This window comes from Microcaecilia unicolor, chromosome 4, assembly GCF_901765095.1.
Source record: "Microcaecilia unicolor chromosome 4, aMicUni1.1, whole genome shotgun sequence".
In the NCBI taxonomy this organism is placed as follows: domain Eukaryota; kingdom Metazoa; phylum Chordata; class Amphibia; order Gymnophiona; family Siphonopidae; genus Microcaecilia; species Microcaecilia unicolor.
The window spans coordinates 81,144,134-81,158,656 of NC_044034.1; the positions used below are offsets into that span (position 1 = coordinate 81,144,134).

The 14,523-nt window shown below is 42.6% G+C and overlaps 1 protein-coding gene across 1 annotated transcript in view; it reads left to right on the forward strand.

The window, feature by feature from the left end:
- Positions 1 to 14,523, forward strand: part of NBEA (neurobeachin) — a 1,994,973-nt gene that overhangs the window by 872,475 nt on the left and 1,107,975 nt on the right. Inside the window, 2 exon segments of the mRNA XM_030200381.1 lie at positions 748 to 916; positions 13,442 to 13,877. Of these exon segments, the coding sequence (XP_030056241.1) occupies positions 748 to 916; positions 13,442 to 13,877 (605 nt within the window).

The following is a 14,523-nucleotide window of genomic DNA, read 5'->3' on the forward strand; positions in this document are numbered from 1 at the left end:
CTGGGAACAATTTTTACACCCCTCCATATTTGTGGCCTGTGCGGCAACACCAGTTACACAGCCCTTTGTTAATGTACTGCTAAGATTTATGCATCAGATTCCATGAGTAGGGCAATTTCTTGCTGGGCGCTCCTTGAAAACTCAGATGTCTAGACTGTGTATTCCCTCATTAAATTCCATAGCTGAATTGTATATTGATGGGAGCAAGTTTTTAGTTTGCTAGCGCTTATCCCGCTGTTTACTAAGCCAAGCTAATGCTGACACAGCCCATTCACTTTGAATGGGTTATGTTGGCATTGTTGCCTTCTACCACTAGTGTGGCTTAGTAAACAGTGGGGTTAGTTCCTAGAGTGTTCCTTGTCCTCATACTGTTTGATACTGTAAATAAATCTTCAGATCACTAGTACGTTTCTCTGTTATCCTTTCTCAGTTCTCTTTCTCTAGTTGAAGGGCCCTATTTTTGATGTATTGTAAAGAGATTAATTCATTGTAATGGTTGCATTGAAAAATCATATGCAGTTTATTTTTCTGAGTCCATTGAACCTTTTTCCTCTTTTCTCGGCAAGTCAATTATAAATATTGGGTTATGTAATAAAAATTCTGTACAACAATTAGTTTACCATAATCTTTCAATTAAGATTTAAAATTGGAAAAGTTAATTTGAAACAATTTGTCCATTACTTTTTGTACTTTCTTTGTGCATGTTCCCTTTAGTGAGAATATGTTTCTGTTGTTTTCTCCTAATAGGATGACAGTAAACAAGCTCAGTTTTTAGCTTTGGCTGTTGTTTACTTTATTTCTGTTCTGATGGTGTCTAAATACCGTGACATACTAGAACCTCAAAGAGAAACTACAAGATCAACAGGGCAGACCAATAGAAACATCAGACAAGAGATAAATTCACCAACCAGCACAGGTAAAGTGCAATTTTTGATACTTCAGTTTACAGTTTATTTATAACTTGATATACTGCTGTTACAGAGCTTCACTAAGTGTGGGTCGAGACCTCCAAATGGGGTCACACATTCTGCATTTGAGGTCATGACCCAGGTGGGCTGTCCATAGGTGCATCATTATTCTGCACCTCCAGGAGGGGAGGTGTCACACAATTTTATTTGGCTGCAATCATAGGGTCACAGCCACAAAAAGATTGGGAAGCACTGCACTATTGGGGAAAGGACAACAATAGCGGTTTACAAAAATATGCAATTCTGAAATGAGAGAGGGAGAAATAAATGAAAAGAAAGATTACAGTTTATTTTTAAAGGAGCTTAAATTCTTTTGATCCATGCCATAGCTTAATGTGGTCCACCGTCCTGCATAGTCCCACTATTAATATCTAAATTAAAAGGTACTCAAAATTTTTAAAAAGTCTTCAGTTTAGTTTTAAAGAATAACAGTTTAATAATCATAATAAATAATTATGTAGAGGATTCCCTAGTTGGCTCAGGGACACAAAAAATAGTCATAAATAGATTGTAAATGGATATGTCTAAATAAAGTGACAATTAGTAAATTCTGATGGCGATGATTGTAGCATTCTGGGAGATGTGTAAGGTATAAGATATTTGAAGATAAGATATTCGAAGAGTGAAGTCGGAATACCTGAATGAAAAATCTTATGAATCAAGATTAATATTTTAAATTCTATATAATAGCAGAATTCAGTTTTTCTCTTGAAAATAATGGAGTTCTCCGAGGACAAGCAGACTTCCAATTCTTACAAGTGGGTAGACAATCCGCGTCACCCAGGATTTGGTAAGTTAGCTAGTATAGAAAAAAGTTTGAGAGCCTTCTGGGGCGCGAGCCGTATCCCACCGTGCATGCGTGGAACATCTTCCTGCCCGCATCACATCCGCTTCACTTCAGTTTGTCCTTTTCCGCAAGAGGAAGCAGCTGCGCTTTTCGTTGCTCCTCACACGCCCATGAAGAGCCGTCATCGTGCCTTTTTTGTTCTTATTTTCTTTTATTATATAAAAAGTAAAAAAAAAAAAAAACCTGTTAACTTCTGAGTTTTTGTTCCCGCGTTTGTTTTCTTTGTTTTTTCGTCGTGGGTTCCATTTAGACCTGCCTGGATGGGTTTATTATTTTTATGCCTTTTCCTTTTTTCAGATACTTCTACCCGTACAATCCAGATTTAATCTCCTTCAGATCTTTGATATAATAAAGTCCTTTTTCAAAATACACAGCTCATAACACATTCTCTATCATAGTTATATCACATATATTTCAGGATCCATTCATATGTTTATTCAAGAAACTCAGTGATGTTAATCGCTATCCCTTTAAAATACAGCGATTTCAACAACATCCAACTCTTCACCGGTTCTTTTTTTCTTTCTTTATTTCTTTTTTCTTAACTTTAGAAAGCCACATATATATATATATATATATATATATATATATATATATATATATATATATATATATATATATTAACGTTACTTATCTTTTCAATTTATTACATTTGTCGGACCCAGGGGATCATCTGCCCGACATGCATGTTTCGCCCACCATGGGCTGTCTCAAGGACATTCCCCTGCAATGTAAATCGAAAGATATTAATGATCTCCCGGGACTTCAGTATTCAACCTACATCCAGAGAGTGTCCAAAACCTGAGCTAAACTCACCCCGTGTTTCTTATAGCGCCAGCTCAGCAAACGTTATAAGCTAAGATGGCGCCGGCATTTTTTTGTAGCGGATATTAATGGGTTCAAAAAACGCCAGCACCATCTTAGCTTATAACTTTTGCTGAGCTGGCGCTATAAGAAACACGGGGTGAGTTTAGCTCAGGTTTTGGACACTCTCTGGATGTAGGTTGAATACTGAAGTCTGGGGAGATCATTAATATTTTTCGATTTACATTGCAGGGGAATGTCCTCGAGACAGCCCATGGTGGGCAAAACGTGCTTGTCGGGCAGATGATCCCCTGGGTCCGACAAATGTAATAAATTGAAAAGATAAGTAACGTAAAAAAAAAAAAAAATATATATATATATATAGTTTTCTAAAGTTAAGAAAAAAAGAAATAAAGAAAGAAAAAAAGAACCGGTGAAGAGTTGGATGTTGTTGAAATCGCTGTATTTTAAAAGGATAGCGATTAACATCACTGAGGTTCTTGGATAAACATATGAATGGATCCTGAAATATCTGTGATACAACTATGATAGAGAATGTGTTATGAGCTGTGTATTTTGAAAATGGACTCTATTATATCAAAGATCTGAAGGAGATTAAATCTGGATTGTATGGGTAGAAGTATCTATTTATAAGAATCCAGTTTAATAAGATCTATTTTGCCCTAATATCGAGTGGTTTTCCTTTTTTCAGGCACAATCACTACTTTTGATTTTGCCAGAGCCATTTTCCTTTCCATGTCATTGAAGGCTCCCAATGGCTTCAAGCATTGCTCCTGGTGCAACCGGACCATCTCGGGTACTGATACACATTTTTGGTGTATTCAGTGCCTTGGGCCTGACCATAGCCCAGCAAATTCTGTCCTTTGCCTTCGTATGAAGAAGGACAAAAATTTTACCGAGAAGCTCAATGAGAGAAACTTTTTAGAGCTCGGTCTGGTTTTTCGACATTGAGGTCAGCGACATATACATCAAAGGAAGCATCGAGAGTCCAGGTAGGGATGGCTGCTGCGAGACCCCGAGACACTGGGAGCTCTGAGGCATCAAGTGGGTCACCTTCTTCAAGGTCTCCTGCTATGCATGACCCCAGGACCGGCCATTGTCGGACCCGACACTGAGGCAACATGAGGATTCGACGTTGTCCTCATTGGCACCAAGGAGTTTGGATGAAGTGCATAAGGTGAAGGCCAAGAAGCACCAACACCGATATTCCTCAACACATGGTGCCTGGAGCTCCAGGATGCCGAGGGACTCAGCACCCGAGAAGTGTCGACACCAGGAGGACCGCCCCCCCCCCCCTCCATCCAAGAGGTGCCAATGCGTCTGTCTCCCAGCCTCCGAGATCCTGCACCTCAGGCAGTTCGGCAACCAGACCCCACACCGGTCCCTCAGCCTTTGCTGATGGCAGGTATCGACGAGCGTATCCAGGCCCTGCTGCCTGAGCTCGTGGAGAGCTTGATGCAGCGATGTGTATTGGCATCGGGGGTACCTGCACCTGCCAAGCCTTCTGCTGCTGCCCCATCTGGCCCCCGGCACCAGCGTCGCTTACGGCTCCGGTGTCAATTGCCACCCAAGCCGGTTCTCCTACGACATTGGTGGAGAAAGCTTCCCCGGAGTCAAGGCAGTAGCCAGCTTCTCGACACTGTTCCCAAGGACATGGGTCCTCCACGTCGGGGTGGGCCCAGTCTCGGACATCCTTGAGGGAAGTGCTGTCTGATACTGAAGAGGAGCGCTCATGGGTATCAGAAGAGGATCCCAGGTACTTTTCCTCCAATGAATCTTATGGGATCCCCTCTGAGCCTTCCACTCCACCTGAGAGGAGACCGTCTCCACCTGAGAGTTTGTCCTTTACTTCCTTTGTACGGGAAATGGCAGAGGCCATTCCATTCCCCGTAGAAGTGGATGATGATCCCAGGGCCAAGATGCTCAAGGTCCTGGACTACACCTCTCCACCTAAGGAGGCAGTGACAGCTCCTCTCCACGAGGTACTCAAGGCAGTCCTTGTACAGAACTGAACTTCCCCTCTGTCTTTGTGGTCCCCAAGAAGATTGATACCCAACATCGGATCCACGGAGAACCTGGGTTGGTGAGGTCTCAGTTACCCCACAATTCCATGGTGGTGGATGCTGCTCTCAAAAAAGCCAGGAGTACTAAGGACTATGCCTCGGCTCCCCCAGGCAGAGAAGCTTGAACCCTGGACTCTTTTGGAAGAAAGATGTATCAGGCCACTATGCTCATCGCTTGTATCCAGTCATACCAGCTCTTCACCAGCGTGTACTTGCGGAACTTGGTGAGGCAGCTGTTGGACTTGGTCGATGCGCTCCATCAGGAGCAGGCCAAGCCTTCTTACCAGTTGGTCAAGCAGCAGAAGGTGTGACACAATTACTGGCAAGGGGCACTTACGATACTTTTGACGTGGCATCCTGAATCTCTGACCAGGGTATAGCAATGCGCAGACTCTCCTGGCTGTGTTCTGACCTGGACCATTCAGTCCAGCAGAGAATGGCGAATGCCCCTTGCCAGGGAGATAATCTTTTCGGAGAATGTTGAAGAGGTTGCTGACCAGATCAAAAAGCACACTAAGGCTATGTCTTCTCTCTCCTGCCAGACGTCTTCTGCAGCCACCTCCTCATCCAGGAGGTATTTTGGTGGGTCATAGAGTGCTTCCTATTCCTACTCCAAGCGTAGGTATGATCCTGCAGCTCGCCAGTCTGCTCAGGCTCAGCCCCAGCATGCTCATTCTCATGTGCAGCATGCGCCCAAGGCCCCTGCTGCTCCCCAGCAAAAGCAAGGGTTGAGCTTTTGACTGGCTCTAGCAGAGCATAACTGCAGTGAACGTGTCCATGCTGGATGACTTGCCTGTTGGAGGGAGGTTAAAATTTTTTCACCAAAGGTAACCTCTTATAACCTCTGACCGATGGGTTCTTCAAATAGTCCAGTTAGGATACACCCTCAATCTGTTATCCAAACCTCCAAATTGCCCACTGAGAACTTATTCATTCAGCTCTCAGCACAAGCAGGTACTTGCAGAGGAACTGTCTGCCCTTCCAAAGGCCCACATGGTCGAACCCGTTCCACCAGGGCAAGAAGGGCAGGGATTCTATTCCAGGTACTTCCTTGTACAGAAAAATACAGGGGGGGATGCGTCCCATCCTAGACCTGAGGGCCCTGAACAAATTCGTAGTCCGAGAAAAGTTCAGAATGGTTTCCCTAGGCACCTTTATTCCTATGATTCAGAAAAATGATTGGCTAGGCTCTCTGAACTTAAAGGATGCATACACTCATATCCATATACTTCCAGCTCACAGGAAGTATCTTCAATTTTGGCTGGGAACACATCACATTCAGTACCACGTATTGTCCTTTGGCCTTGTGTCAGCTCCCAGGGTTTTTACAAAATGTCTAGCGGTAGTACTACTACTACTACTTAGCATTTCTATAGCACTGCCAGGGTTACGCAGCGCTGTACAAGTTTAAACATGGGGAAGAACAGTCCCTGCTCAAGAGAGCTTACAATCTAAAGGTTACAAACTATGTAGTCAGTGTAGGTATCATGAATGGGGGGAGGTGGTTAGGTGCCAAAAGCAAGGGAGAAGAGATGGGCTTTGAGTAAGGACTTGAAAATGGGCAGGGAGGGCGCATGGCGTATGTCACAGCATCGCTACACAAGCTTGGAGTGTATGTGTTTCCTTATCTCGATGATTGGCTAGTGAAGAGCACCTTTTCGAACGGTGCTCAGGAGTCAATGCAAATGATTATTCAGGTGCTGGAACTACTAGGGTTTGTAATAAACTACCCCATCTTCATCCAGTTCAACAATTGGAGTTTATAGGAGCCCTGCTCGACACAAAGAATATCTGAGCCTTCCTCCCAAAGGTGTGTGCGGTCATCCTTCTCTCCCTTGTGTCCAGGGTTCGGACATCGCAGCAGGTCACAGCTTGGCAGATGTTGAGATTGTTGGGCCACATGGCTTCCCCAGTATACGTTACACCCTTGGCACATCTTCACATGAGATCTGCTCAATGGACCCTTGCTTCTCAGTGATACCAAGCCACAGGAAGTCTGGAGGATGTCATCTGAGTGTCCCTGGAGCTTGTGCGCTCTCTTCAATGGTTGACAATTCGGTCTAGTCTGATTTTGGGACTACCATTCAAAATTCATCAGCCACAGAAAGTGCTGATGACAGATGCCTCTCTCCTGGGATTTGGAGCTCACATACATGGGCTTCACACCCAAGGAGCTTGATCCCTCCAAGAAACAAATCTTCAGATCAACCTTCTGGAGCTCCGAGTGATCTGGAATGCTCTAAAGGCTTTCAGAGATCGGCTGTCCAATCAAATTATTCTAATTCAAACAGACAATCAGGTTGCGTTGTATTACACCAACAAGCAGGGGGGCACTGGTTCTTGCCTTACGTGTCAGGAACTCATCCAGATGTGGATCTGGGCACGCCATCACAGCATGTTTCTCCAGGCCACTTATCTGGCAGGTGTGAACAACGGCCTGGCCGACAGAGTGAGCAGGACAATGCAACTTCATGAGTGGTCTCTGAACATGGGCGTAGCCCGCAAGATCTTCCAAGTGTGATGCACTTAGGGAGTAGAAACCCACGAGAGACTTATGTGTTAGGCGGTGAGAGTCTGATATGTACTGAGGGGGAGAGGGATCTTTGGGTGATAGTATCCGAGGATCTGAAGGCGACGAAACAGTGTGACAAGGCGGTGGCCATAGCGAGAAGGTTGCTAGGCTGTATAGAGAGAGGTGTGACCAGCAGAAGAAAAGAAGTGTTGATGCCCCTGTACAAGTCGTTGGTGAGGCCCCACCTGGAGTATTGTGTTCAGTTTTGGAGGCCGTACCTTGCTACGGATGTAAAAAAAATATTGAAGTGGTGCAAAGAAAAGCTATGGAATGGTATGGGATTTGCGTTCCAAGACATATGAGGAGAGACTTGCTGACATGAACATGTATACCCTGGAGGAAAGGAGGAACAGGGGTGATATGATACAGACGTTCAAATATTTGAAATGTATTAATCCGCAAACAAATCTTTTCCAGAGATGGGAAGGCAGTAGAACGAAAGGACATGAAATGAGATTGAAGGGGGGCAGACTCAAAAAAGATGTCAGGAAGTATTTTTTCACAAAGAGAGTGGTGGATGCTTGGAATGCCCTCCCACGGGAGGTGGTGGAGATGAAAACGGTAACGGAATTCAAACATGCGAGGGATATACATAAAGGAATCCTGTTCAGAAGGAATGGATCCTCAGAAGCTTAGCCAAAATTGGGTGGCGGAGCTGGTGGGGGGAAGAGGGGTTGGTGGTTGGGAGGTGAAGATAGTGGTGGGCAGATTTATACGGTCTGTGCCCTGAAAAAGACAGGTACAAATCAAGGTAAGGTATACACATGAGTTTATCTTGTTGGGCAGACTGGATGTACCGTGCAAGTCTTTTTCTGCCGTCATCTACTATGTTACCATGTTACCCCCTCGGTGGATCTTTTTGCCACTCAACTTGTCCCTCAGTTCTGTTCCAGGCTTCAGGCCCACAACAGACTAGCGTCAGATGCCTTCCTTGTTCATTAGGGGACAGGCCTCCTGTATGTGTATCCTCCCATACCTCTAGTGGGAAAGACTTTGTTGAAACTCAAGCAAGACAACAGAACCATGATTCTGATCATGCCATACTGTCCGAGGCAGATATGGTTCCCTCTTCTGGAATTGTTCTCCAAGAACCGTGGAGATTGGAGTGTTTTCTGATCCTCATCATTCAGAACAAGGGGTCATTTCTGTATCCCAACCTCCAGTCTCTGGCTGACTGTTGAGAGCCTAGAATTCACTTCCTTGGGTCTTTCATAGGGTGTCTCCTGGGTCTTGCTGGTATCCAGAAAAGATTCCTCTAAGAGGTGTTACTGTTTTAAATGGAGGATGTTTGCCATCTGGTGTGAAAGCAAGGCCATAGATCCCCTTTCTTGCCCTACACAGACTCTGCTTGAATACCATCTACACTTATCAGAATCTGGTCTTAAGACCAACTCTGTAAGTATTCACCTTAGTTCAATTAGTGCATATCATCAACGTGTAGAAGGTAGGCCTATCTCTGGACAGCCTCTTGTTGTTCCCTTTATGAGAGGTTTGCTTCTGTCGAAGCCCCCTGTCAGACCTCCACCAGCGTCATGGGATCTCAACGTCGTTCTCACCCAGCTGATCAAAGCTCCTTTTGAGCCTCTGAATTCCATCCATTTGAAGTAGTTGACCTGGAAGGTCACTTTCTTGATGGCTGTTACTTGAGCTCGTAGGGTCAGTGAGCTTCAAGCCTTACTAGTGGATGCACCTTATACTAAGTTTCGTCACAAAAGAGTAGTCCTCCGCATGCACCCTAAGTTCCTGCCGAATGTGGTGTTGGAGTTCCATCTGAATCAGTCGATTCTTTCCCCAACCTCATGCCCACCCTGGCAAAAGCAGCTTTCACATCTTGGACTGCAAGAGAGCATTGGCCTTTTACATGGAATGGATGAAGCCCTTCAGACAGTCAGCCCAGTTTGTTTCTTTTGATCCCAATAGGAGGTGAGTCGCCATCGGTAAACACACCATTTCCAATTGGCTAGCAGATTGCATTTCCTTCGCTTATGCCCAAGCTGGGTCATGTCACTGCTCACAATGTCAGAGCCATGACTGTGTCAGTGGCCCACAAAGTTGGCCTCCATTGAAGAGATTTGCAAGGCTGCGACATGGTCTTCAGTCCACACATTCACATCTCACTACTGGCTTGAGCAGGATACCCGACACGACAGTCGGTTTGGGCAGTCAGTGTTGCAGAACCTGTTTTGGGTCTAGAATCCAACTCCACCCTCCTAGGCCTGTTTTTATTCTGTTCCAGGCTGCATCTTCATCTAGTTGTGTTTTGTTTCTGCGTTTAGTCCTCGCCATTATGAGGCCCAATTGACCATTGTTTGTTGTGTTGGGTGAACCTGGATGCTAGGGATTCCCCTCTTGTGAGAATTGGAAGCCTGCTTGTCCTCGGAGAAAGCGAAGATCCTTACCTGTAGCAGGCATTCTGCGAGGACAGCAGGCTTCACATTCTCTCAAACCTGCCCACCTCCCCTTGGAGTTGTTTCTTTGTAATTTGTTTTATTTTTATGCTGTTGTGTTAAACTGAAGTGAAGCAGATGTGCTGCAAGTTGGAAGGTGCTCCACGCATGTGCGGTGGGACGTGGTTCGCACCCCAGAAGGTTCTCAAACTTTTTTCTATACTGGCTAACATGCCAAATTCTGGGTGATGCAGATTGTCTATCAACTTGTGAGAATGTGAAGCATGCTGTCCCCGGAGAATACCTGCTAGAGGTAAGTACCTTCGCTTTATGTTATCCCACTTATTTGCTCCTTATAAGTCTTATTGCAGTATTTTACAAAAGTTGAAGCATTATTGTTTTGCACAAGGAATTCCTGTCAGAAATGAGTTTCAATAATTTGCTAGCTATTACCTCTGAAAGAGCCAGTGTTCTTAATGCTTCAGAAGAGAATTGTGATTTTATTGAGTAAATCATATGCATTTTATGAAAGCATTTTCATTTGAAAATCCAGTTGCACTGAGGGGCTTAAGGTGTGCAATCCTGAGACAGGTTTGAATCAGCAAGAGAAAGTTAGCCAGCCTTTTTCACTGCTAGTTTTCCTTCTTAAGGAAATATAACTGTGCGCCAAAGTTTACCGCCTAATTTTATCCTTTGCCAGTTACATTTAGCTGAATTTCTTGCTTCTTCATAACTAACAATGTAGTTTGCAGCTGAAGTTTTTTTTTTAATTTAGCTGACTATTGTATAACTATTTAATATGAGTGCTCAGATTCATTTTCATAATCAACTTGTATTTCTTTTTATGTGTAATAATAGTTTTCTTTGAGAATTTTCTTTTGCTTTATGAAAAGGTTTTCAAAATAAGTATGCAAGAACCACTAATTTGTTCCCTGGTATTTACTGCTACTATTCTGTAGTGTTACAAGATGAGTGCACCATTATTTGTGGAGCTATCAGTCTAATAACAAGACACAAAGAGAAAACAAAAAAGAAATTTCAAGAAATTTGTTACAGTGAATATAGTTAGCATTGACAGTGTTGTAATGGGGAAGAGCTTGTTTTTACAATTTAAAAGCTACCTCAGAGTCAGGAGAGGCTTGAATATGGCTAGAGCAGGGGTGGGCAACTTGCAGCCTGCCATTGAATTTTATGTGGCCTGTGAGACTGTGAAGTATACAAAGAAAACACCGTTATCCAGAGTGTTGGTGATTTTTAAATACTGTATTTTGCAAATATTTTCAGAATAGCCATGCAAAGTTTATTTCCATCATTTTTAGTTAAATGTGTACTTATTTGTCACAGAAGATCTATGAAGTTCTGTGCATTTCCAACATGATGTAATATTGTGGCTCACTAGGGATAGTACTAATATTCATGAATCTGTCTGTATATAAAGGTTGCCCACCCCAGGGCTGGACAATAGACATGGGCACCAACTTAGGAAGGCTATTCTAGGCATATGATGCAGCAGTTTGAAAGTGAAAAGTCAGGATTTGGCGATGAAAGTGTATAAGTAAGTGTTCTCCCCAGAAATGTTGCTAGCGGGTGGCAGTCAGGTGAGAGTGGAGGAGTACTGCTCAGTATCACAAAGTTTTATGTTATTTATAAATGCAACCTCACTATCTCTGCAAACACAATTGCACAAGTTAAAATGAACTGAATAATGCTAATTTTTGCAACAAAGGAAAATATTGAAAACAAAAATTCCATATCTATAGGCAGATGGATATACACACATATATAGATACAGGTATAGATATATAAAAGGACCACTTTTTTAAAATTATTTTATATGTAAGGCAATTACTGATAAATATGTTGTTATCTAATGATCTAATGTTTAGTTTTCCATACTCTTTCACTTAAGATGTATACCTATATCTCTATATGTGTATGCATGTGAGGGGGTACTGAATACCAGCACTTTTCACATTGTCTGCTAAAATTGACCCATGATCCCTAAGTTTTAATGAAAGAGTTCGGCCTCTACACACCAATTCTGCCTTGTCATAGATTCTATGACTGGTAGTAGGGGGCCTCAGTGATCACCCCACCCCTGAAGGGTGGCCTGTCATTTGAGTTTTGAGTACTGGCACCTTTGTTGCTACAAAAAACACGCTGTGTGTTTGTGTGCCTCCTGGCCACTGATCTTGGGGAAAGGTAAGATGCATGGGTTGTTCTGCAGTTCTAAGAGGCATGATACATACACATTAAAAAGAAGAAGAATGAAAATAAAGATTTTTGTCTGTCGTTACTTTTCTAATAGTTTTATAAATTGTTACTGTGCATTAAATACAATTGTTTTTTCATAATGTTCACTGATGGATGATGTCTGTTATATCTGAACAGTGGAGTGCTGCAAGGATCTGTACTGGGTACTATTTAACATATTTATAAATGATATGGAAATTGGAATGACGAGTGGGGTGATCAAATTTGCTGATGATACAAAACTGTTCAAGGTTGTTAAAACACGTGCTGACTGTGAAAAATTGCAGGAAAACCTTAGGAAATTGGAAGACTGGGCATCCAAATGGCAGATGAAATTTAATGTGGATAAATGCAAGGTGATGCACATTGGAAAGAATAATCAAAATCATAGTTACATGATGCCAGGGTCCACCTGGGGGGGGGGGGGGTGGGTCAGCACTCCAGAAAAAGGTCTGGGTGTCGTTGTAGATAATACGCTGAAATCTTCTGCTCAATGTGCGGCGGTGGCCAAAAAAGCAAACAGGATGCTAGGAGTTATTAGGAAAGGGATGGTGAATAAGACCGAAAATACTATAATGCCATTCTGTGGTGCGTCCACACCTTGAGTATTGCGTTCAGTTCTGGTCGTAGGATCTCAAAAAAAGATCTAGCGGAATTAGAAAAGGTTCAAAGAAGAGCGACCAAAACGATAAAGTGGATGGAACTCCTCTCATATGAGGAAAGGCTAAAGAAGTTTGGGCTCTTCAGTTTGGAAAAAAGACAGATGAGGAGAGATATGATTGAGGTCTATAAAATCCTGAGTGGTGTAGAACAAGTAGAAGTAAATCAATTTTTTACTCATTCCAAAAGTACAAAGACTAGAGGATACTTGAGGGAGGTTACATGGAAATACTTTTAAAACAAATTGGAGGAAATATTTTTTCACTCAATGAATAGTTAAGCTGTGGAACTCTTTGCCAGAGGATGTGCTAACAGCGGTTTTTATTTATTTATTTAGATTTTGCTCACACCTTTTTCAGTAGTAGCTCAAGGTGAGTTACATTCAGGTACACTGGATATTTCTCTGTCCTAGGAGGGCTCACAATCTAAGTTTGTACCTGAGGCAATGGAGGGTTAAATGACTTGCCCAAGATCACAAGGAGCAGCAGCAGGATTTGAACCGGCCACCTCTGGATTGCAAGACCGGTGCCCTAACCACTAGGCCACTCCTCCACTCCACTCAGTTAAAAAAGGTTTGGACAAATTTCTGGAGGAAAATGTCATAGTCTGCTATTGAGACAGACATGAGAAGCAACTGCTTGCCCTGGGATATGTACAATTTGGGTTTCTGCCAGGTACTTGTGATCTGGCTTGGCCACTGTTTGGAAAACAGGATACTGGGCTAGATGGACCATTGGTCTGACCCAGTATGGTTACTCTTATGCTCTTATCTTGTTTGCAAATAATATGTTAGTTACTGTAGTTATTTTAGCATTAATTTAATTTAAATATTAATATTTATAACTGTTTTTTCATTTGATTGTTAGAGACGCCTGCTATGTTTCCAGATATAAAAGAAAAAGAAACTCTAACACCAACTGAAGATATTCATTTGGAAAGTTGCATTCCTCACACAGACTCTGGAATTGGAGAAGAGCAAATATCCAGCATCTTGAATGGAACAGACTTAGAAACAAGTACGTGCCCTGATGGTATGAGTGAACTGTTGTCTACCTTGTCTTCTGAGGTAAAGAAGTCACAAGAGAGTTTAACTGAGAGTCCCAGTGAACTACTAAAGCCTGCATCATCAATATCCAGCATCAGCCAAACTAAAGGCATCAATGTTAAAGAAATTCTAAAAAGCCTTGTGGCAGCCCCTGTTGAAATTGCAGTGTGTGGACCTGATCCGGTCCCTTATCCAGATCCAGCATTAAAGAGAGAAGCTCATAATATTCTGCCAATGCAGTTTCACTCGTTTGACAGGTATGAAGTCAACTTTTTTCTGATTTTGCTATTTTGTATGTTTGGACCAGTGGTTATATCTCTTATAGGGGTCCTTTTACCAAGTTGCAGTAGGGCTACTGCGGACTTGGCACACAGTGATTCGGCCCTACCACTGGGCTACGACGGAAGCCCAGCAGTAGTGCCAAATTTCACCGCATGGCATTTCTGGCTTCAAAACTTTATTTAGACTTTTTTAGTGCTGTGGGCTTACCAGGCATGGTTGCTGCTTGAAATGGCCATGTGGCAAGTGTTAAACTTACTGCACCGCCATTTCCATTAAAAAAAAAAATTCCTTTTACTGGAGATGGTATAGGACCCCATAGTATTTGTTAATGATATTTTATTAGTCAGGATGAAACCAATTTCATTCATTTTCAGAGTAACTGTTTTAAAATATAGAATAGTTTCTTGGAAATTTTTAATGATAATATAAGGTTAAGAGCAGTGAGTGAGCCATTTTGTGAATTTAGCATCCAGAACTGGCATAATATATGATTAATTTTCACCTTGGTACCAAAGACTTACTTTTTGTATTTTGTGAATTTAGCATCCAGAACTGGCATAATATATGATTAATTTTCACCTTGGTACCAAAGACTTACTTTTTGTATTTGGCCAAACGGCA